General features: G+C 37.6%; 1 protein-coding gene and 1 non-coding gene across 18 annotated transcripts in view; one reads left to right on the forward strand and one right to left on the reverse strand.

The window, feature by feature from the left end:
- Positions 1 to 27,210, reverse strand: part of NEO1 (neogenin 1) — a 240,638-nt gene that overhangs the window by 48,196 nt on the left and 165,232 nt on the right. For 14 of the 17 annotated variants that reach the window (XM_089907036.1, XM_089907025.1, XM_030761711.2 and 11 more), the window contains 4 exons: positions 16,731 to 16,950; positions 9,531 to 9,685; positions 5,041 to 5,189; positions 4,529 to 4,667 (listed from right to left, as the gene is read on the reverse strand). In XM_089907036.1, coding sequence (XP_089763162.1) covers positions 4,529 to 4,667; positions 5,041 to 5,189; positions 9,531 to 9,685; positions 16,731 to 16,950 — 663 coding nt within the window. The remainder of the gene's footprint in view (positions 1 to 4,528; positions 4,668 to 5,040; positions 5,190 to 9,530; positions 9,686 to 16,730; positions 16,951 to 27,210) is intronic. The other 3 variants (XM_089907038.1, XM_030761717.2, XM_089907029.1) reach the window with 1 other exon arrangement.
- On the forward strand, positions 23,071 to 23,177 carry LOC115802772 (U6 spliceosomal RNA). The gene has a single exon (XR_004023323.1). It is a non-coding gene; the product is annotated as a U6 spliceosomal RNA (small nuclear RNA).

The raw sequence follows: 27,210 nt of genomic DNA on the forward strand, positions 1-27,210 counted from the left end.
ATGTATAAGGGCTATACACATATACACACATTTTTAAGAAAAAGACATTTTTGTTAACACTTGGATTTAGCTGAGTTTCAGGACATAATACATACACTAAGTGCAATAAACTGCTATTTTCTGTTCCACTTTAAAAACATTTTTTAAAAATGCTGGTCTTGACCAACTCAATCTTGTTGGCAGGCTGTACTTTGAAAACGACTGCTTTAGGGTCATAGGTATAAGCAAATATTCAGTCACAGGTGAGAAATAAACTGTCACAAAACCCTGAGGAATTTAAAAGACCTATTTGTATGCATCCAACATAGGAGCACCTCAAAACATAGGGCAAATGCTAACAGCCATAAAAGGGGAAATGGACAGTAACACAGTAATAGTAGGGGACTTTAACACCCCACTTTCACCAATGGATAGATCACCCAAAACGAAAAAAAATAAGGAAACACAAGCTTTAAATGATCCATTAAACAAGAAGGACTTGATATTTATAGGACATTCCATTCCAAAACAACAGAAAACACTTTCTTCTCAAGTGCTCATGGAACATTCTCCAGGATAGATCATATATTGGGTCACAAATCAAGTCTTGGTAAATTTAAGAAAATTGAAATCGTATCAAGTATCTTTTCCGACCACAATGCTATGAGACTAGATATCAATTACAGGAAAAAAAACCTGTAAAAAATACAAACACATGGAGGCTAAACAATACACTACTAAATATCCAAGAGATCACTGAAAAAAATCAAAGAGGAAATCAAAAAATACCTAGAAACAAATGACAATGAAAACACAACGACCCAAAACCGATGGGATGCAGCAAAAGCAGGTCTAAGAGGGAAGTTTATAGCAATACAATCCTACCTCAAGAAACCAGAAACATCTCAAACAACCTAAACTTACACCTAAAGCAATTAGAGAAAGAACAAAAAAAACCCAAAGTTAGCAGAAGGAAAGAAAACATAAGATCAGATCAGAAATAACTGAAAAAGAAATGAAGGAAACAATAGCAAAGATCAATAAAACTAGAAGGTGGTTCTTTGATAAGATAAACAAAATTGATAAACCATTAGCCAGACTCATCAAGAAAAAAAGGGAGAAGACTCAAACCAATAGAACTAGAAATGAAAAAGGAGAAGTAACAACTGACTGTATTTCTGACACTGCAGAAATACAAAGGATCATGAGAGATTACTACAAGCAACTATATGCCAATAAAATGGACAACCTGGAAGAGATGGACAAATTCTTAGAAAAGCACAACCTTCCAAGACTGAACCAGGAAGAAATAGAAAATATAAACAGAACAGTCACAAGCACTGAAATTAAGACTGTGATTAAAAATCTTCCAACAAACAAAAGCCCAGGACCAGATGGCTTCACAGGCGAACTCTAACAAAAATTTAGAGAAGAGCTAACACCTATCCTTCTCAAACTCTTCCAAACTATAGCAGGGGGAAGAACACTCTCAAACTCATTCTATGAGGCCACCATCACCCTAATACCAAAACCAGACAAAGATGTCACAAAAAAAGAAAACTACAGGCAAATATCACTGATGAACATAGATGCAAAAATCCTCAACAAAACACTAGCAAACAGAATCCAACAGCACATTAAAAGGATCATACACCATGATCAATGGGGTTTGTCCCAGAAAAGGAAGGATTCTTCAATATACTCAAATCAATCAGTGTGATAAACCACATTAACAAATTGAAGGAGAAAAACCATATGATCATCTCAATAGATGCAGAAAAAGCTTTCAACAAAATTCAACACCCATTTATGATAAAAAACCCTCCAGAAAGTAGGCACAGAGGGAACTTACCTCAACATAATAAAGGCCATATATGACAAACCCACAGGCAACATCGTTCTCAATGGTGAAAAACTGAAACCATGTCCACTAAGATCAGGAAAAAGACAAGGCTTGCTAAAAAGACAAGGTTTCTCTTTAGCCACAACAATCACAGAAGAAAAAGAAACAGAAGGAATCCAAATTGGAAAAGAAGAAGTAAAGCTGTCACTGTTTGCAGATGACATGATACTATACTATACACAGAGAATCCTAAAGATGCTACCAGAAAACTACTAGAGCTAATTAATGAATTTGGTAAAGTAGCAGGATACAAAATTAATGCACAGAAATCTCTGGCATTCCTATACACTAATGGTGAAAAATCTGAAAGAGAAACTAAGGAAACACTCCCATTTACCACTGCAGCAAAAAAAATAAAATACCTAGGAATAAACCTACCAAAGGAGACAAAAGACATGTATGCAGAAAACTATGACACTGATGAAAGAAATTAAAGATGATACAAATATATAGAGAGATATACCATGTTCTTGGAGTGGAAGAATCAACACTGTAAAAATGACTATTCTACCCAAAGCAATCTACAGATTCAATGCAATCCCTATCAAACTACCAATGCTATTTTTCACAGAACTAGAACAAACAATCTCACAATTTGCATGGAAACACAAAAGACCCCGAATAGTCAAAGCAATCTTGAGAAAGAAAAACGGAGCTCGAGGAATCAGCCTCCCTGACTTCAGACTATATACTACAAAGCTACAGTAATCAAGACAGTATGGTATTGGCACAAAAACAGAAATATAGATCAGTGGAACAGGATAGAAAGCCCAGAGATAAACCCACTCACATATGGTCACCTTATCTTTGACAAAGGAGGCAAGAATATACAATGGAGAAAAGACAGCCTCTTCAATAAGTTGTGCTGGGAAAACTGGACAGCTACATGTAAAAGAATGAAATTAGAACACTCCCTAACACCATACATAAAAATAAACTCAAAATGGATTAAAGACCTAAATGTAAGGCCAGACACTATCAAACTCTTAGAGGAAAACACAGGCAGAACACTCTATGACATAAATCACAGCAAGATCCTTTTTGACTCATCTTCTAGAGAAATGGAAATAAAAACAAAAATAAACAAGTGGGACCTAATGAAACTTAACAGCTGTTGCACAGCAAAGGAAACCATAAAAAGACGAAAAGACAACCCTCAGAATGGGAGAAAATATTTGCAAACGAAGCAACTGACAAAGGATTAATTTCCAAAACTGACAAGCAGCTCATGCAGCTCAATATAAAAAAAATAAACAACCCAATCCCAAAATGGGCAGAAGACCTGAATAGACATTTGTCCAAAGAAGATATACAGATTGCCAACAAACACATGAAAGGATGTTCAACATCACTAATTATTAGAGAAATGCAAATCAAAACTACAATGAGGTATCACCTCACACCAGTCAGAATGGCCATCATCAAAAAATCTACAAACAATAAATGCTGGAGAGGGTGTGGAGAAAAGGGAACCCTCTTGCACTGTTGGTGGGAATGTAAATTGATACAGCCACTATGGAGAACAGTATGCAGGTTCCTTAAAAAACTAAAAATAGAACTAACATACGACCCAGCAATCCCACTACTGGGCATATACCCTGAGAAAACCATAATTCGAAGAGAGTCATGCACCAAAATGTTCACTGCAGCTCTATTTACAATATCCAGGACATGGAACCAACCTAAGTGTCCATCGACTGATGAATGGATAAAGATGTGGCACATATATACAATGGAATATTACTCAGCCATAAAAAGAAACGAAATTGAGTTATTTGTAGTGAGGTGGATGGACCTAGAGACTGTCATACAGAGTGAAGTAAGTCAGAAAGAGGAAAACAAATACCGTATGCTAACACATATATATGGAATCTTAAAAAAAAAAAAAAGGTTCTGAAGAACCTAGGGTTAGGACAGGAATAAAGACACAGACATAGAGAATGCACTTGAGGACATGGGGAGGGGGAAGCGAAAGCTGGGATGAAGTGAGAGAGTGGCAGGGACATATACACACTACCAAATGCAAAACAGGTAGCTAGTGGGAAGCAGCTACATAGCACAGGGAGATCAGCTCGATGCTTTGTGCCCACCTAGAGGGGTGGGATAGGGAGGGTGGGAGGGAGATGCAAGAGGGAGGAGATATGGGGATATATGTATATGTATAGCTGATTCACTTTGTTATACAGCAGAAACTAACACACCATTGTAAAGCAATTATACTCCAATAAAGATGTTAAAAAAAAAAAAAGACCTATTTGGCAGGCAAATATGATTATTAAGTAGAGCAAGCCCAGCCTTCCAACAGCCCTGGGATGGTTTGGGCTATGAACAAGCAATAATATTTACTTATACAAAAGCATCTAGTAAAAATAAAAATACAGAGAAACTATTCAGTGCCAGGCACTACATGTTCTATGCTCTCTCACTGGATCTTTACAGCAACCCAATGAAGTTGGTATTATAAATTTCACATATAAGGAAACATGCTCAGACATGTGAAGTGACTTGACTGAAGTCACACTACTAGAACTGGTATCTGAACCAGTTCAGATGTCAAGTCTCCTTGACATCAAAGCCCATGATCTCGCTACTATGCCACCAGCGCCCCCAAGCATGGTATTTTGTTCCAGAGGAAGAAAGACTCACCATCTGAAAATGTTCGAACAGCAACATCTTGTGTGGAGACTCCAGGACCATGTTTATTGTAGGCCACCACTCGGAAACTATACTCTGTATATTTTTTCAACCCGTTAATGGTGTGGGAGTGACTTGAAACATCAACATCCTTGAATAAAATAAAACAATTTATATATACACAACTCAAGCCAAAAGAAATGCTGCAAAATAAAGAACTATACAAATTCTATATTTGACATAATGCAGATTTTTGTCCCTTTTACAGAATATTATTTAACAGTTAAAGCAAATTAATCATAAGCACTGCAGTTTGCTGAGAAATACTCCTTGGTGTTTAGGAGCCCTTGCTGGCAAAAACTACAGAATAAACCTTTGTACCAGGAAATAGAATCTATCAACTTTTCATTTCTTATACATATTTTTTTCCTCAGATTTCTAGACAAGCAGGTATTGAGTTTAGGAAATATATTTCAACTCTACTATTCCAATCAATGCATTAAAAAAATGGCTTCCTATTATACCTGTTCTTTATCAGTTCCTTTTTCCATGTAGTACAGTTTGTAATTCTGAATTTCCCCATTTCCAGACAATGGTGTTTCCCAGGTGACAGTAATGGAAGTAGGTGAAGTTGCATACGCTCGGATGTTAGGTGCTGGGCCAGGGAGCTGAACTAGAAAGAAAATTTCAAGACAGTAAGACATAAATAAAATTTACTGCATCCCTCAAGACCATTCTCAGCAATAATGGCACACTATGGTTTTTTTTTTAATTTAATTAATTAATTATTTATTTTTGGCTGCGTCCGGTCTTCGCTGCTGCACGTGGGTCTTCTCTAGTTGCAGCGAGCGGGGACTCCTCTTCATTGCGGTGCATGGGCTTCTCACTGAGGTGGCTTCTCTTGTTGAAGAGCATGGGCTCTAGGCACGTGGGCTTCAGTAGTTGTGGCATGTGGGCTCAGTAGTTGTGGCTTCCAGGCTCTAGAGTGCAGGCTCAGTAGTTCTGGCACACAGGCTTAGTTGCTCCGCGGCATGTGGGATCTTCCCGGACCAGGACTCGAACCTGTGTCCCCTGCGTTGGCAGGCTGATTCTTAACCACTGCGCCACCAGGGAAGCCCTGGCTATGTTTTTAAAACAATAAAAACTACGAAAACAAGCGTTCTGACTGAAGTGGTTTCAGGATAATATCTAATTAAATGATTTCCCTCTTTATGACTGAAAAACCAAAAATCATCTGTGATGTATCTCAAATTTATTCAAAGAAAAAAGTGAACAGTGCAGAATTCTTCTTGTGGTTTATAAAATCCTAGTTTTGCAGTGGGACTGAAGCACATAAAAGCAAACATCACAAAAAGAGAGCCTTCTTTTACCAGGCTCTGGGCATACAATGAATGATGGACAGAGTCCCTGCCCACAAAGAACTCCCAGTCTAGAGGGAAGTCAGACATACAGTTACAAAGAAGATCCTAAGTGCTGATAGATTAGGTAACGTCTGTAATGAAAACTGAAAGAAGAGAGTACATAATTCTGCTTTGGGTGGGGGTGGTTACAAAAGGGAAGGATTGGTGAGGACTTCCGGGGAGCAGGAAGAATGAGTAGTTTTCTCAGACACCAAGAGGGAAACTGATCCAATCAATTTGGACATAACAGGTAAGAAGACAGTGTCATGTGGTTCAGGGTGAAACAAGAATGGATATGGGAGAAAGAATGCTGCAAAGGATGACAAGAGCCAGATAAAGGAGAACCTCTAAGGCCCTGCTATGAGTTTAGATTATTTCTTGCAGGTGTTAGGTAATTACTGAAAAATTTTGAGCAGGAACATGACATGATCAGATCTGCATTTAAAAAGAACATGTGAAAACATGCATGGAAGAAAAACAATAATGGCACAAGACTAGATAAATAATAATTTTAAAAATAGCCACCATTTATTGAATGCTTGCAATCAGTCCAGCATTAAGTGCTTTACATTTATTTAAATTACATCTTATTTAATCTGTGCACTAACCCAAATGAGACGGATACTGTTATCATCCCTACTTATGGATGAGGCTGAGAGGTTAAGAACCATTCCCAAAAGATGGAAAAGTTGGCGGGTAGTGGAGCTAGGAGCTGAGCACTTCCTCGTTCTAAAACGTGGACTCAGGAAAACCAGTTAGGGGATTATGACAACACCCTCTGTGGGATGATGTGACTGGAAGATCCCACGATTGGCTGACTGACTGTCTGCCCAGCTCTAAATCCTACAACAGCTCACATCCTTTATTACTATATTCTTTTTGTCTGACTGACAGGTTCCAGTCCCAGTTTATACACAAATCCTGGCAGGTGCCTATATCTACACTTTGGTGGATACTCTGTATCTGAAAACCATTTCTCTGGTGCCACTGCTTCTGTAACAGACATCCATTAGATTTAAGGAAAGGGGGAAAAACGAACAAAATGTACAACAAGCTGGCTTGCTTAAATAACAGCATGACAGTTGAAGATTCGTTTTCCTACCAAAGCAGAGAAACCTGAATATGGTTTTCTGGCAGTTGTTTGCTTTATTTAGGCATGAATCATGTTATTCACTTAAGAGCATATTTTGTGCAGCCTGACAGGTGGGAATTGTTCACACTTCTGCTGCTATGGAAAACTTTCCCCTAACTTTTTAAAAGGGAAGGAGAACAGAACAAATTCCCTTGAAATCACTTTCAGTATATTCATTGGCTAAATGTAGGCAAAGATGATCCTAAAATAGGAGCTAGTAAATTCTTTCATTTCATCTGTACAGTGGCATTAAAAAATGGAAAAAAATTTAAGTTGGTTTGAAAAGCTAAAAATGTAAACTATTTTCCCAAGGCTGACTCCCACACTTACGGCCCCTCCCACCTGCCCCCAAGCTGAATACCTCCAGATAAAATGCAAATCTCTCTCCACTAACTCCTCTTTTGCCAAAACATGTTATAGTCACTCTCTACCCCTAAAATACTCTCACCAGAATCTGCTGACCCTTCCATCTATATTCTTATTTAGCTACTTTCGTTTAATCGAATTCCTTGAATAAATGATTGTGCTGCCTACTTTCCTTGTGATGACTGTACATCACATCATTGCCCGTTTACTTGTCTGGTGCTGGTACCAAACTGTAAGCTCCTTGTGAACAGAAGTCAAGTCTTACTCGTCTTTACATCTTGCTGCCTAGCATGGTGCCTGGCACATGACAGGCACTCAATAAATCTCTTTTTTCATCTCTAACTTGACAATGCCCCTTCTAGTCCAGTGGTTCTCAATAGTTTGACTTGTAAGTTCTGAAATGATAATGAAAACCACAGGCTCTTTCCCAAGGAAAATGTGAAGATGTACAGACACACAAATATTTTCATGTATCTTCAGAAGGTTCATGGCCCCAGGATTGAACCCTGAAACTGAATCAAATTCAGTGGTCTTTTCCTTTACTTTCATCATGACTCACCTTGCATGTGCACTGTTTGTCCTATTTTGGGGTGGGGTCAAGCAGTGTCCTTCCCCAAGAATGCTTGCTCTAAGCCAAATGCTTTAAGGCCAACCTCAGGTCTCATCTTTTTCTAGGAACCTGACTTGATATACCTAACTTTTACAGTAACTCTTCCTTGTTCTGTATTCCATTATCTCTCATGAATGACGCCTGTATGTGAGAGTTAATGAAGGAAAATTGAGTTTTGCTTCGTGGCTTGAGTGTGAAATCTAATAGAGTTCCTGCTCTCATCTGAACACAGTAACCATGAAATTCAACATCCTTTCCCTGCAGCAAGAACACATTCTTTCCTTAAATCAACACCGCCCCGCCCCCCCCGCCCCCTGCTCTCTGTTGGGCCTCTTGTTTTTGCTTGGATTTGATTCCTGATCTTTAAGCTCTATTACTGGAATGATCAATGGCCTCCTATATTGACTGCTCATTCTTTAAGGGGAGAATTCCTATCTTGTCCATCCTCTGCATCTCTTATAGTTTTTGCAGTGCCTGGTAGAGGAGGTCCTCAATAACTGTTTGACGGGTAAATGATTTGCTGCAGCATTAGAAAGTGAAGTTCCACAGCTTTTCGACTTCACCTATTCTACCCATCAGGCAGAGTCCTTGAATTATTTCCATAGTTTCAGCGGTAAATTCATTTAATATGCTTAGTTCCCTGGTCAGTAGCTTTCATGAATTTATCTCCCATGCTCCCTAGCTGAAGTAAAATTTTGTTACTGCAAGTTTGTTAATACAGAAACACTAGTGCAGTTAACAGTAAAAGAAATCTGGAGAAGGATCCAAGGAAAAACAGTGGCTCATGTTAAAAGGTAAAAGTGTAGAAGAAAGCCTCATGAGATAAGCATTAATTCTGATTTGACTGCTTCTTGTCATTTCTGGCCTATAGTTTAAAACCAAAATTTAAGACACAGAAGACATTTCTAAGATAAATCAACTTGACACTCATTTCAGTTGGAGAAAATCTTAAGAACTGTAACTGGAAGTAACATTATTTAGCACAAAAGACAGCAGGTCCAAAGTAAAGCCCTGAAGAGATTCCAAAGAGTGTGGTATGTATAAAGATCAGGGCAATCCCGTTGAACAATGATTAAATACCTACTTCCTATGTGAGGCACTGCATTAGATATGGTGGGAAATAAAAGGATAGAAAAGACTCTGTCTTTGCCATAAAATTAATGAGATATATTCATAACCATAATTCAAGGAAGAAAATGATAATGTATCTTAGGACTGTCGAGATACAATATTAGATAAGATCAGAGGGAAGGTTCTAGGAAGGCATCTGAGCTAGTCTTAAAGGATCAGTGAAATTTGGGTGTCTATCAGCAGAATTATATTGTCTTACACTATTTGCTACTGCTTGATGTGAATTAATTTGATCTCCCGTAACTATTTTGTAAGGACCTTGAAGGTGAGGAACTGTTATCTTCTGCACTCCTATGGTATGCCAGGCTATATATAAGGTAGCCCTTCATACAGGTCTCCCTATAGGTGGGGCTGACAGAGAGGTGGGAGACTTACCCTCAGGCTGTGTTTCTACTCGTAGTGGAGCTGAACTCTCTCCGGAGCCATGTTTATTTTGAGCCATAACTCTAAAGATGTACACAGTCGCTGGCATTAGGTTTTGGATGGTTACCTGCATTTCTCCGGGGCGACTGGTATTTTCAACACGTTCCCTTTGGAGAAAGAGGGATCGATTAGGAAAATTTCCAGAATGTGCAGTTTCATTTTCATTGTAATGCCTATAGATACCATATGACATCAAAATCTTAATAAATCTAAGTCAAATTGACTCTCAAAAAAGGAAACTTTTGGGGGCGAAACAGTGCACAGAATATGGACGCTGGCAAAGAGCAATGTCATGCATGTCTGATAAATCGCTGGTGTTCTTGCTTAAACATTACTGATATTGCTGGCTATAATCACAACTTCCTTTCAGAAAAGACACAAAGAGTCTTCTTGGTGCCATCTCAAATGGGGCAGCTGGTCACCAATTCTGTACGCTTTAGGAATCACTGAATTTTAAGGGGTTATCCTCAGGGAGACATATAGAAGGTGATTATAGGTATGACCCAATTTTCACGGACAGTATCAAAGGATGCTGTGTATCTTCTGGATAACAGACTCTCAATAAAAAGAAAATTAGAGATTATCACTTTCAAAACTGAGAACAAAACATTAACAATTTAAATGAATCCAGTCTATAAAATAAGCTCATCATGACTCTGATTTTATTTTATTATTATTATTTTTTTTGCGGTACGCGGGGCTCTCACTGTTGTGGCCTCTCCCGCCGCGGAGCACAGGCTCCGGACGCGCAGGCCCAGCGGCCATGGCTCACGGGCCCAGCCACTCCGCGGCATGTGGGATCCCCCGGACCGGGTCACGAACCCGTGTCCCCTGCATCGGCAGGCAGACCTCCAACCACTGAGCCACCAGGAAAGCCCATGCCTCTGATTTTTATAATTTATTTCTTAAAACAAAAAATCTTCTTGAATGATTTTCAAACTGATTTGAAATGTTTAACAAACCTTATCACAAACAGTACAAATGGCCAGTGGTCTAGTGTTATGAGATGAAAACATAAAAACAGTTATCAGGTAGGTTCTTAAAAAAGGTGGCCTCCAGGCTCTATTTTGGGGGTCTCTGTGTCCACACTTGGGCCCATAATTATGCTCAGTATACTGTACTCACTCACTATAACAAAAACCAGATTATATTTGCTTTCAACAAATATTGTAAAGGAAAATAATTGCTTTAGACAAATAGCTGGTCTTTAAGAATTACTGATCATGTGAGGAAAGATCTGTGGCTATCTTGAGAGAGCAATAAAAGGGCCCAAAACTACTCTGTGGAAGAAATTATTTAAAATTACCTAATAATCTGTTGAATTAAATTCTTACTTTAAAATACTGATAATTTTCCCTGAAGCTACTGATTAAGATTTGTTTAGTTCTACGTGACCATATGCCAATTTGTCTGATTGTGTGTGAACATCTGCATTTCGGAGATGTGAGCGTTTTTCAATAGTTTTCTATAGTTCTTTAAATTATGTTATTTTAATTAAAACAAACAAACAGTACCCACCCACAACGTATTTATAAAGGTTGTCTGTCTACAGTCAGTTAGGTCCATTGGAAAAGAATATCATGGTAATAAAAGTTATTGCTCAGAGACACTTGGGATATCTATAGATATTATTTTCTCTTCAGCTAAACCTCTAAATCACAAGATTTAGAAGGAGAGTATCAACTGACTTCTTATGCTGTGAGGTTTCTGACACTTGATCCAATTACAAATGCCGTCTAAAAGGAAGTATGGTATTTGACATTTCATTAAACTAACAGCTCCACGCCAGAGCACAGAATAGTCTGTTTCGCTCACTGTACATGAAACTTTAAACAAGTTCTCTCTCAGAAAGACAGCGGGGGCGGGGAGGGGGGGCACTATCTTACTTTAAATAAAAGTGAAAGAGTGTTCATTCATGTTCACATACCACAGAAGCACTAGCAGAAGGCTCACACACAGAAGTACCATCGCAAATGTGTACTGAACGAATGAATGGAAATTTGCCTTTTGATGTGTAAATGATATACTAATGATATCACGTTTATCTTTTTGTTTGTTCCTATGTAAAAGGGGAAAATACCTAGAACAAATTTCTACAGAAGCATTACAATAAGAAAAAATCAGTAGTAGGTATGATTCCCTAAGATGAAACATCTAGCACCTGAAAAGGCTTCTAACAGTAGATTGGTCTGAGGTCCCAGAACCAAGTGTCTGTCTAGAAAAAAACTTTTGACTTCAGGAAAGATCCAGGGTGAGTTATGAAGGACAATTCTCATAAATGTGTGAGGTTACGATGGGTCTTAGGTTAGAATGTCTTAGCTAAGAGTCAAAAGAGAAAGAAAAAGATACACTTTATACTAAGACAGTGCTGGGCCAGAAGTTAGGAGCTCCAATTCTAGTTCTGGCAACACTACTAGCTTGCTAGGGAATAGTAGGAAAGTCACCAATTCTTTCTGGGCTTCAGTTTCTTCATGTATTAAATGAAAGAATGAGCCCAGGGTGGTGAACTTTTTCTTAAAGGGCTTGATAGTAAATATCTACAGGCCAAGATGCCAAATGAAAAATATTACCAACCATCTCCACAGTTAAAAATCCAAGTATAACTTTAGTTGCTCCTCCCTATCCACAGTTCTGAATCTGGGAATTCAACCAATTGTGGATCATGTAGTACTGTACCATAGTACAGAAAAATCCACATATAAGTGGATGTGTGCAGTTCAAACCCATGTCGTTCAAGGGTCAACTGTAGTTACTTGTATAACCTATTAAAATGTAACCGTTTGAAAATGTAAAAACTATTCTTAGCTCTTGGGCCATAAAAATAACAAGTTTGATTTGGCCCAGGGTCTATAGTTTGCCAGCTCCCAGACTAGACTAACAGATATGTAAGGCTTTGTCCAACTCTAAGATGCTATTAATTTCTGGAATAACTTACGCTGTACTTTCCATTTGGTGGCTAACAGAAAATACTGCTGTTTACATTAAAGGCATTGAAAAAAAAAGGTGAACATTTCATAGGTGGAATGGCAGAGGAAGAACCCTCTGGAATTTCAGGAAACTCAGGTACCCAACAGAATTATATAGCTCATGACCAAGGCACATAATGCCACCTGGTGGTTGAATTATCAAATGCAGGAAGTAGGGGAATTCGTAAATGCAGGCAGCGGCATATATCCTCACATCGAAATGTTTTAAGTCTATGAAGATAATGTCTATGAAGACCTTCATTTTTTAGATGAGAAAATTTAACTTATAAAGGTTAAATAAGTTTTGTTTATAAAACAAGTAACAGGGATCTAGTCTTTGACTTAGTGTTATTTCTATTCTTTCATTGCTTCTATTCAGAAATCATAAAGTAATGAAGCGACAAAAATTATTATTACAATCTCCAAGAATATTCCTTTGAAATATTCCCCAGATTTATTGTCTGTTCCAAGTCACTGCTGTCATCTTCATCTGGGCCTACCACATGCCTAGATCAACCTAACTACTACTGATCTGTCTCCCTGACTCCACTGCTTTTCCTCTCTAATCTTATGCAGTACCCTCCAAGTACTGCTAATAAAAGCTGTTTAATAAAACCACAGTGTACACTTGCTCAGAAGTCTAAAATGGTCCCTTCTTAACTGATTGTCAAAATTCTTACTGGCATTCCAACACTTGGCTCCAAACTTCCACTTTATTGTAATCTCTTACTAATTCTGACCAAAAACTCTAGGCCAGAGCTTTCTTACTTTCCCTTCCTTCCAACAACACAAATTAAATTGGATCTTCCTTGCATCTCCTCTTTCTTCACATATACTTGCCCTGTCCTCCTGCCCCTGCCAATTTATCTTCTACATTTTTTCAATTCCAACTTCATTTATTAATCATCCCTGCTTATTTCAACACATGATTCACTAATAAGTGACAGATTTTCATTAAAAACAAAAGTATATATAATTAAAAGTCCTAGTTTTTCTCCCTCCTTAAAACCTGTTCCACCCTGAGACCTAAAGGTGGCATGTAGACCTGTATCTTGACATTTTGGGCAAGATAATTCTTTGTTTTGGTGGGTGGGGGGGAGCTGTCCTGTACATTGTAGGATGTTTATCAGCATCTCTGGCTTCTACTCACTAGACAGCAGTAAGCATTCCCTCCCACCTCAGCTGCAATAACCAAAAATGTCAGCAGACATTGCCAAATGCCCACTGGGAGATGGGGGGCAAATCTGTCCCTGGTTGAGAATCACTGACCTAGGCATTTATATACACATCAAAATATATAGATATAAGTCATTAAAAAAATTCCTGCATCATACTTCATATGGATATACATATATTAACTATATGCCCATTCCTCTACCAGTGGACATTTACTTTGTTTTTTTTTAATCCTTACAAATAATGCTACATAAACATTTTTTATGAGTGCCCTATGTGTATGTATATTGGCATATCTATAGGACAGACACCTAGAAGTGTAATTGTTGGGTTGAAAGGAACGTGCATTAAAATTTTTTTTTTAATTCTGCCAAATCACCTTCTCCAAAGGCTCCTCTAACTTATACTACCACCAAGAGCCTAGATTGGATTTAATCCCAACATTCAGCTCACTTAACACTGGATATTATCAACTTAAAATTTCTGCCAGCCTTACATGTGAAAAATGGTAACTCATCATTTTGTATTTCCAAGATTGTTAGTAATCGTGAAAACTTTTTTTTTGAACTTTAATGGGCTTTCCACTAACTTCTTTGAGGCACCTACTTATACCATCTGCCTCTTGAGATATGTCTTTTACTTGTGATTTGTAGAAGTTCTTTATATAGACTGGATATCAATACAATCTTCTACAAATGTTAAATTTTTTCCCAGCTTATCAGTTGATAATTTGATTTTTTTTATTATGTTTTATCACATGGAATTTTACAGTTATATAATAAACTGTCTCTCTCCTATATGGTTCCTGAATTTTCTGTCTTCCTTTAAAAGATATATTAAGTGATGAAAATAGTTTCTATATTTTCTTCTAATACACTTAGAAGTTTTAAAAATACGTCTTGATACATCTATAACTTGTTGTTATACGTAAGACAGAGATACAACTTTATTCCTTCTATTAAATGGAGGTTAATTATCTCAACATTTCTTGAATAATTATTATTTCTCCATTCATTAGAATTACTCACTTAACAAGTATTTATTTATACTTGTAGTGCTACTTATAAGCCAGGCTCTGTTCCAGGTGATGGTGATACTCCACTGAACAAGACAAACACCATGAGTGCATTAATATGAAGAGAAAATTTCTGAGTATTAAGTGTTCTGAAGAAACACAACACAAAAGCTAAAAAACAAAATATGGTGGTATGTTACAGTGATGTTCTGGTAAATGTTTAACAACTGGCTCTGGTTTGTAGCACTTCTCACTGTAAATACTCCCTCTACCCAATTCTGAACTACTGAGCCATGTCATTGGGTTTGCAAAATTTCCTGAAAATTTAACAACTGGCTTGGGAACAAGCCACCAAGTGCCCCGCTGTGCGACAGTGACCAAGGGGTTAAACTGGGTGGGCAGTCATGGAAGACCTGAGAAGGGATCATCTGAGGATGACAGACAAGAAGCCAGACAGTTATTTGTGAGGGAAATGCAGTTCTGGTGGAAGGAACAACAAGGGCAAAGGCCCTGTGATGCACATAAGCTTGCTTCTGAGGAATTACTAAAAGCTTTTTTCCTTCTGTGTAATCCCATGACGTTTGCAATGCGATCTAAAAGCCTACTGGAAACATTTTAAGACAGGTTCTGTTTGGTAGTAATATCTTGCCTTTCTGGGACTAGCTCTACGTTTCCTTATCTTTGTGACTCCCCAAACATCCAGTGCAGTGTTCGGATGAACATTCTATGACCCTGGGAGCAGCTCCACCTATCTGACTCAAATTACGTCACTCAGATGTCTCAAGAGTATTAAACCAAGGGGTACTGACTTGACGAAGGTGCCTATACTTGCTGAACTTGCCAGTCTGGTATTAAATACAATATATATCAAATCTAAGCACGCTTGTAGAAATACAAGCTTTATTTCATGGGTTAGGGCCATAACCAAGACAGATTATTTTAGTTTTCTTATTTTGGTGTGAAGTAACAGCACAATGAAGGAATCTACTCAGCAATATTCAGAGTACACAGTCAGCATGTGGCATGGTACCTCCCAAAGAGTTTATAACCTGGTTGGGAAAACAACACAAATACACATAAAATAACAGAAGAGTAACAACTATGGTAGTATTAGATCATGTGTTATCATAATTAAGTGCCAATATCAGTGGCACAGACATACATACAAGAGAAAAGCTGTATGTGCTGAAAAAGGTAGAGAAAGATTTATGAGGGCTTCATGGGGCTTAGTCTGGGCCAAGAAAGATTAAATGAATTTTAGTTTCAGTTGAAAAACGCTTTTTTCAAGGGGGAGGTGACTGAAGAGAACAGACTGGGAAAATAGACTGCATTGTGACAGGAATTAGACTGGTTTCATTAGAAAGTGAGCTAAACTGGGGTTAAAGGAAAATAAGGTTGGATAGATAAAACAAAGGTAGACTGTGGAGTAAAGCAGCCTGGTGATTCTGGAGAATCTCCAAAAGCAATGGAGAGGCAACGTGAGTTCCTGAAAGAGGTGGAGATGGACAGAAATTTAATGAAATGCTGTTTTAGGAAAATGAGTCACTAAATACTCTTGTGTCATCAAGGTGACACCCCCCCACCCCACCCCAGAGCTCAGCAACCCACATCCGTGTACGGGTACAGACAGATATTCATTAAGATTACTTTAATAACTACCTTAATTTCTAGAATCTGAAAGTTCTAAGAAAGACATAGCCTATGGGTTGTGCTTGACCGACTCTTAATGAAAAAACGGTAGCCCTGGTTACATTTTAATACTTCTAACTTAAATAACTCTCTCCTCAAGTCATCCCAGAGAGGCAGGAAAGAATACCAGGACTTCAGTCTGTTTAGGAATTTACTTTCAATGACCTAAAACTAGGTCATCTGGGTGATCATATTTTCTGGACTGAAAGTTGGTAGAGATTCTACACAGTAAAGAGTCAGGGTGGGGACGGCTGGTCTTGGGTGGACAAGATGCAACTAACCGGCTCCAGACGTACAGGCACTTACCTAGCAATCCCTTCCTTGGTGTAGAAGACAGAGTAGGTAAGGTTGTCCCCATGAGGATCTGACGCAGGTGTCCGCCATGTCAATTTGATGAAGCGGGTAGAGACCAAGGAGGCCACGACATCCCGAGGAGCTGAAGGCAGTGGTCCAGTTGTGGCTGGTGCTAGATGGTCAGTAGTGGCACTGGTCAGTGAAGTGGGAGGTAATGTTGGGATGGCAACATCTTGTCATGTGCAAATATTGGGGAATATGAAGGGCAAACCACGACGGTTTTAAAAAAGAGAACAGAAAAAACAAAAAACAAAAAAGAAATAAACAAAACCACGATGGGAAATAAAATAAAATGAATGAACATAAAAAAGGCCATTAAACTGAAGGCTAACATGCAGGCCAGGGGTAACTACTGAAAACTAATGGGCACTAGTCAAGACACATCACTGCAGAGCAAGCAGACTTTCTGGTCACTATAATGGGTGTCGGCAAGGGACAGGGAGTGTGACAGCTAAGAATAAAACATTTCACGGAAGGACACATCAGTGTCCAAGTAATTTTCTTTAATTCTGAAAGCAGCATGCAACATCTGTTGAACTTTGCACATAAAAGTCTTATATATGATAAAACCTCAATATTTTTTCCCACTTTATCAAAATATGGAATAATGTTTATAGTATGGATGGGCCTAATTACACTCAACATAGGCCCCACAGACTATCATGACCTCACTGCAGAGCTGTGTGTGCCTTTAGCTCTGCAGGAGATTCAAGAGCCAGATCTTCAACTGGAGTCTAACATTAAAGTTTGCTCTCTGTATTTGGCAATACCCAGGGAAGTCTGATAATCTTTCTCAATTCACTAAGTTATAGTTCATTTCCTCTCATCAATTCATTTGACTACAACAGTATAAAATCGTGCATCACAAATTCCAAAGTCACACAAATATAATACTTATTAGGTAGCATATCTGTTTGGTACAGTCCTCAATGCAGTGTAATAGATTATGACAGCTTGCAGACCCCAGGGACTTGATGGGACAGATGAAGCAGTGGCAAATCAGAGCTCTGCAAGTCGAAAGCCTCTGTCTGTATGCCCGGAGTCAGCCCATCCTGTTGTTGGACACTTCTGACTTTAGAAGTCCATTCCTAATATTAACCTAAAATCTCCTTCACCTTGGAGTATACGTTTAATCTCACAATTTTCAACTGACGGAATTAGAACTCTGTCCTAACCTTAATGGGGAAATTAGAAGAGAGGCAGAGAGGAAAGCATGGCAATTCTGGACCTCGTTTTCAATGAAATGGTAGGACAACCTCCTGAAAATGTCTATGAATTACAGGAGAATCTTTTACAGTGAGGCAGTCTAAATAAATATGCCACAGAGAATAAATTCTCCAAGGGAAAGGCAGAGGAAGACCAACGTAAAGTCTCTAGACAGCTACCATTTATTGAGCACTTTCTACATGGCACTCTCGCTCTTTACATGGACTCATTCAATCCTTACAACTCTGTGAAATAGGTACTATCATTGTATCTCCATATTATATATGGAGACTGACATTTAAAAAAGGCTAAATCACCCTTCCTAGGAATAGGAAGTGGTGGAGTGTTAAAACCAGCCATGGTTTTTAGCTTAAGAGGCCTCTGGATTTAGCCAATAGAAGTTTTTAGTCCTTGTTGTGCCACTCAGAGTTATGGGAGCAGTCAGGGACTCTTGTTTGTTTTTGTCAATTCCCCTTGCCCCCAAGTCTCGTGAAGGCAATGCAAAGGGCCCAGGATGAATGCCTGCACCTGCAGTAGGTGTTACAGGAGAAAAACCCTGAGCTTGTGGGATTTACCACTTTCATAGCAAGGGAAAGCAAGCTCCAGACAAAGAATGGACCTGCTGTGGATATCTTTTTTTTTTTTTTTAACATCTTTATTGGAGTATAATTGCTTTACAATGGTGTGTTAGTTTCTGCTGTATAACAAAGTGAATCAGCTATACATATACATATATCCCCATATCTCCTCCCTCTTGCGTCTCCCTCCCACCTTCCCTATCCCACCCCTCTCGGTGGTCACAAAGCACCAAACTGATCTCCCTGTGCTGTGCAGCTGCTTCCCACTAGCTATCTATTTTACATTTGGTAGTGTATATATGTCCATGCCACTCTATATGTAATTCTGTTGTGGTTGGAGACACACTTTGTATGGTTTCAGCCTTTTAAAAGGTACTGAAACTTGTTTTGTGTCCCAGCATATAGTCTATCCTGACAATTGTTCCATATGTGCTTGGAAAGAATCTGTGTCTGTAGTTGCTGGGTGGAGAGTCTACGATGTCAGCTAGGTCAAGTTGACTGACAGGATTGCTTAAGTCCTCTATACTCTTTCTAATTGTTTTATCAGTTTTTCAGAGTAGGATATTGAAATCTCCAACTGTTATCATTTTTTATGTATTTCTTCTTTGAATATACCAATTATAAATGCATACACATCTAACAGAAGAGCCCCAAAATATATGAATCCAAAGAAATCTGGGAAAACCTCAAATATTTGGAAATCAAAAAACACACTCCTAAATAACCCAAGTCAATGAAGAAATAGCAAGAAAAATTTTTTTTAAATATTTTTAACTGAATGAAATGAAAATACAACATATTAAAAATAAAAAGATGCAGTTAAAGCAGTGCTTAGAGGGAAATTAAAATACCTTTACCAGAAGATAAGTCTCATATGAATTACCTAAGGTTCTACCTTACTGAAGAGTATAGTCCTTAAGCTTTTTTTCTTTTCTTAATATAGCAGGTTAAGCTTTTTCACACACCCAAAAAAGTAACCATGTGAGGTGATAGATGTGTTAACTAACTTAAATGTTGGAATCCTTTCACAATGTATATGTATCAAATCATTATGTTGTACACTTTAAATATATTACCATTTATTTGTCAATTATACATCAATAAAGCTGGAAAAAATTAAATTTTAACCACATTCTTAAAAAAATACAAGGGTAAGAAATTAAGAGAAGATGTAAGCTACCAAAATAAAAGAGGGGACAATGCTATGAATCCCACAGATATTAAAAATTATAAGGGAATATTATGAACAAATTTATGCCAATAAATCAGACAACTTAAAGGAAATAAAAACGTCCCGAGGAGGACAAAAATTACCAAACCTACTCAAGAAGAAACATAAAATCTAGACAGAACTATAATAGATAGAAAAATATAAATAAAAATCTTCCCATAGTGAAAAGTCCAAGCCCAGACGGTTTCACTGGTGAATGCTATCAAATATTTAAAAGAAGAATTAATACTAATCCTTCACAACTCCTTCAGAAAAAGAGTAGAAACACTTCCAACTCATTTTGTGAGGCTAGTATTACTCTGATATAAAAGCCAAAGATACCACATGAAAAGAAAACTACAGAACCCTCATGATCATAGATACAAAAATCTTTAACAAGATATTAGTAAACCATATTTGGTAACATATTAAGAGGATTATAAACCATGATCAAGTACAATTTATCACAGGAATTCAAGACTAGTTTAACATCCAAAAACCAATGTAATATATATTAACAGAAAAAAACCTGATCATCTCAATAGATGCAGAAAAAGAATTTGACAAAATCAAACACCTATTCATAATAAAAACTCTCAACAAATTAGGAAAAGAAGTAAACTTCCTAGACCTAAAAAACCTATGGTGAACATTATACTTAAATGGTGAAGGAATAAATGCTTTTTCCCCAACACTGGAAACAAGGATGTTAGCTCCCACTTCTTATATTAAGCATTGCACTGGTCCAAGCCAGTGCAAGAAGGCAAGAAAAACTGAATAAAGATTAAAAAGGAAAAAGTAATACTGTTTTTATTTGTAATTAATAATTAACTGAGTAGAAAACCCTAATGAATCTAGGATTAAAAAAAAAGCTGCCAAAACGAATAAATACGTTTAGCAAGGTCATAGGATACAAGATCAATATATAAAAAACAACTCTAGGGCTTCCCTGGTGGCGCAGTGGTTGAGAGTCCGCCTGCCGATGCAGGGGACACGGGTTCGTGCCCCGGTCCGGGAAGATCCCACATGCCGCGGAGCGGGCTCGCTGAGCCTGTGCGTCCAGAGCCTGTGCTCTGCAATGGGAGAGGCCACAACAGTGAGAGGCCCGCGTACCGCAAAAAAAAAAAAAAAAAAAAAAAAAACAACTCTATTTCTATACACTAGGAATGAACAATCCAAAAGTAAAATTAACAACACAACTCCATTTACAACAGCATCAAAAAAGAATGAAATATTTAAGAATAAATTTAATGGAAGAAGCGTAAGATTTGTACCCTGAAAACTACAACTCATTGCTGAGAGAAATTTTTTAAACTCTCAATAAATAAAGATCTAAATGAAAACATCTAAATAAATAAATGTTCATGGATTAGAAGACTTAATGTTGTTAAGATGATTTGCTGCCCCTAAAATTTAATATTAAGATCTGCAAAAGATCTAGAATAGCCAAAATAATTCTGAAAAAGAAGCAAATGGTTGGAGGACTTGGATTACCCGATTTCAAAACTTACTATAAAGCTCTAGTAATTGAGACAGTCCAGCATATGAATAGGCATATAGATCAGTGAAAGAGAACTGAGAGTCCAGAAGTATGCCCCTATATTTGTGGTCAACTGGTTTTCAGCTAAGGTGCCCAGAAGTTTCAATGTGGTAAGAACAGTCTTTTCAACAACTGATGCTGGTACAACTACATATCCCCATGCAAAACAATGAACTTAGATCCTTACTTAACACCACATACAAAGAACTCAAAACAGCTCCTAGACTTAATAGAAGAACTAAAACTTCTGAAAAAATATATAGGGGAAAGTCTTTGTGCCTTGGGTTAGAAAAGTATTCTTAGACATGATAACAAAAGCACAAGATACAGAAGAAAAAAACAGATAAATTGTATTTTATTAGAAATAAAAACTTCAGCACATTAAGGAAAACATAACTAAGTAAATGATAAGCCAGAGACTGGCAGAAAATATTTCCAAAGCGTGTATCTGATGAAGGACTTGAACATATAATTCAGAATATATATTCAGGATCAGAATATATAATCAACTTCTATAAATTAGTAAGAAAACAAGCCAATTTAAAAACAGGCAAAAGACTTGAAAAGTCATTTCACCAAAAAGAACATACAAATGGCCAACACACATGTGAAAATGTGTTTAACATCAATGTCATTAGGAAAATGTGAATTAAAATCACAATAAGATACTACTACAGGGATTTCTCTGATGGCGCAGTGGTTAAGAATCCACCTGCCAAGGCAGGGGACACGGATTCGATCCCTGGTCTAGGAAGATCCCACATGCTGTGGAGCAACGAAGCCCACGAGCCACAACTACTGAGCCCGCAAGCCACAACTACTGAAGCCTGTGCGCCTAGAGCCCGTGCTCCGCAACAAGAGAAGCAACTGCGATAAGAAGCCCACACACTGCAACGAAGACCCAAGGCAGCCAAAAATTAATAAATTAATTTTAAAAAAAAGATACTACTACACACCCACTACAATGGTTACAAACAAAAAAGGTACACAATACTTAGTGTTGGAAAAACTGGAATCCTCATACACTGTTGGAAATGTATTAATTCTTTAAGTTGATGAACACGAATTGTCTCCATTTATTAGTTACATCTTTAATTTCTTTAAAAAATGTTTTATGGTTTTCTGAGCATAAGTTTTGAAATTCCTTTGTTAAATTTATTAAGTATTTTATTCTTTTTGATGCTATTATACATGAAATTGTTTTCTTAATTTCAATCTCAGATTGTTCCTGCAAGTATATATAAATACAAATGATTTATGTATACTGATACTGACTTGCTAAGCTTATTTATTACTTCTAATAGTTTACTCATGGATTCTTCATGATTTTCTATATACAAAATGATGTTATCTGTAGAGAGTTTTACATATCATACTTCAATAATACTGTTGAAAAGAGTGAAATGGTTTAGACTGACTAGTTGCAACAATTAAACAATATCTTTTTTTCTAGTGTAAAACAGCAATAGTTACTGAGTCCTAGGACTTCTCTGTTGCTCAAAACACCTGAGCTTAAAATCAACCTATCTGAAGTCATGACAAAATTAAAATGTCCAGAAACTACTCAAAGGTTTCACAGGTATGCCAACTGATTATCAAGGATCCTAAAGCATAAGTGAACTATACAGATATCTAGGCCAAATGTAGTAAAAAACCTGTTACTTAAAAAAAAAAAAGGTCTGATTATATTAAGAATTAGGCTGGTTGCTTTTCCTTCTGCCACCAGAGTTCAGTTGTGAAAATAAAAGATCGGATGATGTGCTCGCTTCAGCAGCACATATACTAAAATGGGAATGATACAGAGAAGATTAGCATGGTCCCTGCACAAGGATGACATGCAAATTCGTGAAGCGTTCCATATATTTAAAAATTCTCTAGAAGGGATCAATAGCAGAATAACTGAGGCAGAAGAACGGATAAGTGACCTGAAAGATAAAATAGTGGAAATAACTACTGCAGAGCAGAATAAAGAAAAAAGAATGAAAAGAATTGAGGACGGTCTCAGGGACCTCAGGGACAACATTAAATGCACCAACAGTAGAATTATAGGGGTCCCAGAAAAAGAAAGGGGCTGAGAAAATATTTGAAGAAATTATAGTTGAAAACTTCCTAAATATGGGAAAGGAAGTAGTTGATCATGTCCAGGAAGCAGAGAGAGTCCCATACAGGATAAATCCAAGGAGAAACACGCCAAGACACATATTAGTCAAACTATCAAAAATTAAATACAGGGCTTCCCTGGTGGCGCAGTGGTTGAGAGTCCGCCTGCCGATGCAGGGGACACGGGTTTGTGCCCCGGTCCGGGAAGATCCCACATGCCGCGGAGCGGCTGGGCCCCTGAGCCATGGCTGCTGGGCCTGCGCGTCTGGAGCCTGTGCTCTGCAACGGGAGAGGCCACAGCAGTGAGAGGCCCGCGTACCGCCAAAAAAACAAACAAACAAAAAGAAAATGGGAATAGGAACATACATATCGATAATTACCTTAAATGTAAATGGATTAAATGCTCCAACCAAAACACACAGACTGGCTGAATGGATACAAAAACAAGACCCGTATATATGCTGTCTACAAGAGACCCACTTCAGACCTAGGGACACATCCAGGCTGAAAGGGAGGGGATGGAAAAAGATATTCCATGCAAAGAGAAATCAAAATAAAGCTGGAGTAGCAATTCTCATATCAGACAAAATAGACTTTAAAACAAAGACTATTACAAGAGACAAAGAAGGACACTACATAAGGATCAAGGGATCGATCCAAGAAGAAGTTGTAACAATTGTAAATATTTATGCACCCACATAGGAGCACCTCAATACATAAGGCGAATACTAACAGCAATAAAGGGGAAATCAACAGTAACACAATAATAGTGGGAGACTTTAACACCCTACTTTCACCAATGGACAGATCATCCAAAATGAAAATAAATAAGGAAACACAAGCTTTAAATGATACATTAAACAAGATGGACTTAATTGATATTTACAGGACATTCCATCCAAAAACAACAGAATACACTTTCTTCTCAAGTGCTCATGGAACATTCTCCAGGATAGATCATATCTTGGGTCACAAATCAAGCCTTGGTAAATTTAAGAAAATTGAAGTCGTATCAAGTATCTTTTCCGACCACAACGCTATGAGACTAGATATCAATTACAGGAAAAATCTGTAAAAAATACAAATACGTGGAAGCTAAATAATACACTATTTAATAACCAAGAGATCACTGAACAAATCAAAGAGGAAATCAAAAACTACCTAGAAACAAATGACAATGAAAACACAAAGACCCAAAACCTATGGGATGTAGCAAAAGCAGTTCCAAGAGGGAAGTTTATAGCAATACAATCCTACCTTAAGAAACAAGAAACATCTCAAATAAACAACCTAACCTTACACCTAAAGCAATTAGAGAAAGAAGAAGAAAAAACCCCCAAAGTTAGCAGAAGGAAAGAAATCATAAAGATCAGATCAGAAATAAATGAAAAAGAAATGAAGGCAACGATAGCAAAGATCAATAAAACTAAAAGTTGGTTCTTTGAGAAGATAACATTGATAAACCATTAGCCAGACTCATCAAGAAAAAAAGGGAGAAGACTCAAATCAATAGAACTAGAAATGAAAAAGGAGAAGTAACAACTGACACTGCAGAAATACAAAGGATCATGAGAGATTACTACAAGCAACTCTATGCCAATAAAATGGACAACCTGGAAGAAATGGAGAAATTCTTAGAAATGCACAACCTTCAGAGACTGAACCAGGAAGAAACAGAAAATATGAACAGACCAATCACAAGCACTGAAATTGAAACTGTGATTAAAAATCTTCCAACAAACAAAAGTCCAGGACCAGACGGCTTCACAAGTGAATTCTATCAAACATTTAGAGAAGAGCTAACACGTCTCCTTCTCAAACTCTTCCAAAATATAGCAGAGGGAGGAACACTCCCAAACTCATTCTAGGAGGCCAACATCACCCTGATACCAAAACCAGACAAAGATGTCACAAAGAAAGAAAACTACAGGCCAATATCACTGATGAACATAGATGCAAAAATCCTCAACAAAATACTAGCAAACAGAATCCAACAACACATTAAAAGGATCATACACCATGATCAAGTGGGGTTTATCCCAGGAATGCAAGGATTCTTCAATGTATGCAAATCAATCAATGTGATACACCATATTAACAAACTGAAGGAGAAAAACAATATGATCATCTCAATAGATCATCTCAATAGATCATCTCATCTCAGAAAAAGCTTTCAACACAATTCAACACCCATTTATGATAAAAACCCTCCAGACAGTAGGCACAGAGGGAACTTACCTCAACATAATAAAGGCCATATATGACAAACCCACAGGCAACATCGTTCTCAATGGTGAAAAACTGAGACCATTTCCACTAAGATCAGCAACAAGACAAGGTTGCCCGCTCTCAGCACTATTATTCAACATAGTTTTGGAAGTTTTAGCCACATCAATCAGAGAAAAAAAGAAGTAAAAGGAATCCAAATGGAAAAGAAGAAGTAAAGCTGTCACTGTTTGCAGATGACATGATACTATACTATACACAGAGAATCCTAAAGATGCTACCAGAAAACTACTAGAGCTAATTAATGAATTTGGTAAAGTAGCAGGATATAAAATTAATGCACAGAAATCTCTGGCATTCCTATACACTAATGATGAAAAATCTGAAAGTGAAGTTAAGAAAATACTCCTATTTACCACTGCAACGAAAAGAATAAAATATCTAGGAATAAACCTACCTAAGGAGACAAAAGACCTGTATGCAGATAATTATAAGACACTGATGAAAGAAATTAAAGATGATACAAATAGATGGAGAGATATGCCATGTTCTTGGATTGGAAGAATCAACATTGGGAAAATGACTACCCAAAGCAATATACTATACTACCCAAAGCAATCTACAGATTCAATGCAATCCCTATCAAAGTACCACTGGCATTTTTCACAGAACTAGAACAAAAAATTTCACAATCTGTATGGAAACACAAAAGACCCCAAATAGCCAAAGCAATCTTGAGAAAGAAAAACGGAGCTGGAGGAATCAGCTTCCCTGACTTCAGACTATACTGCAAAGCTACAGTAATCGAGACAGTATGGTACTGGTACAAAAACAGAAATATAGATCAATGGAACAGGACAGAAAGCCCAGAGATAAACCCACTCACATATCGTCACCTTACCTTTGACAAAGGAGGCAAGAATATACAGTGGAGAAAAGACAGCCTCTTCAATAAGTCGTGCTGGGAAAACTGGGCAGCTACATGTAAAAGAATGAAATTAGAACACTCCCTAACACCATATACAAAAATATACTCAAAATGGATTAAAGACCTAAATGTAGGGCCAGACACTATCAAACTCTTAGAGGAAAACATAGGGAGAACACTCTATGACATAAATCATAGAAAGATCCTTTTTGGCCTATCTCCTAGAGAAAGGGAAATAAAAACAAAAATAAACAAATGGGACCTAATGAAACTTAAAAATTGTTGCACAGCAAAGGAACCATAAGCAAGATGAAAAGACAACCCTCAGAATGGGAGAAAATATTTGCAAATGAAGCAACTGACCAACGATTAATTTCCAAAATTGACAAGCAGCTCATGCAGCTCAATATCAAAAAACAAACAACCCAATCCAAAAATGGGCAGAAGACCTACATAGACATTTCTCCAAAGAAGATATACAGATTGCCAACAAACACATGAAAGGATGCTCAACATTATTAATCATTAGAGTAATGGAAATCAAAACTACAACGAGATATCATCTCACACTGGTCAGAATGGCCATCATCAAAAAATCTACAGACAATAAATGCTGGAGAGGGTGTGGAGAAAAGGGAACCCTC

Source organism: Delphinapterus leucas, chromosome 2, assembly GCF_059928025.1.
Source record: "Delphinapterus leucas isolate spDelLeu-1000000601 "Yukka" chromosome 2, BTC_Dleu_Yukka2, whole genome shotgun sequence".
Lineage (NCBI taxonomy): Eukaryota > Metazoa > Chordata > Mammalia > Artiodactyla > Monodontidae > Delphinapterus > Delphinapterus leucas.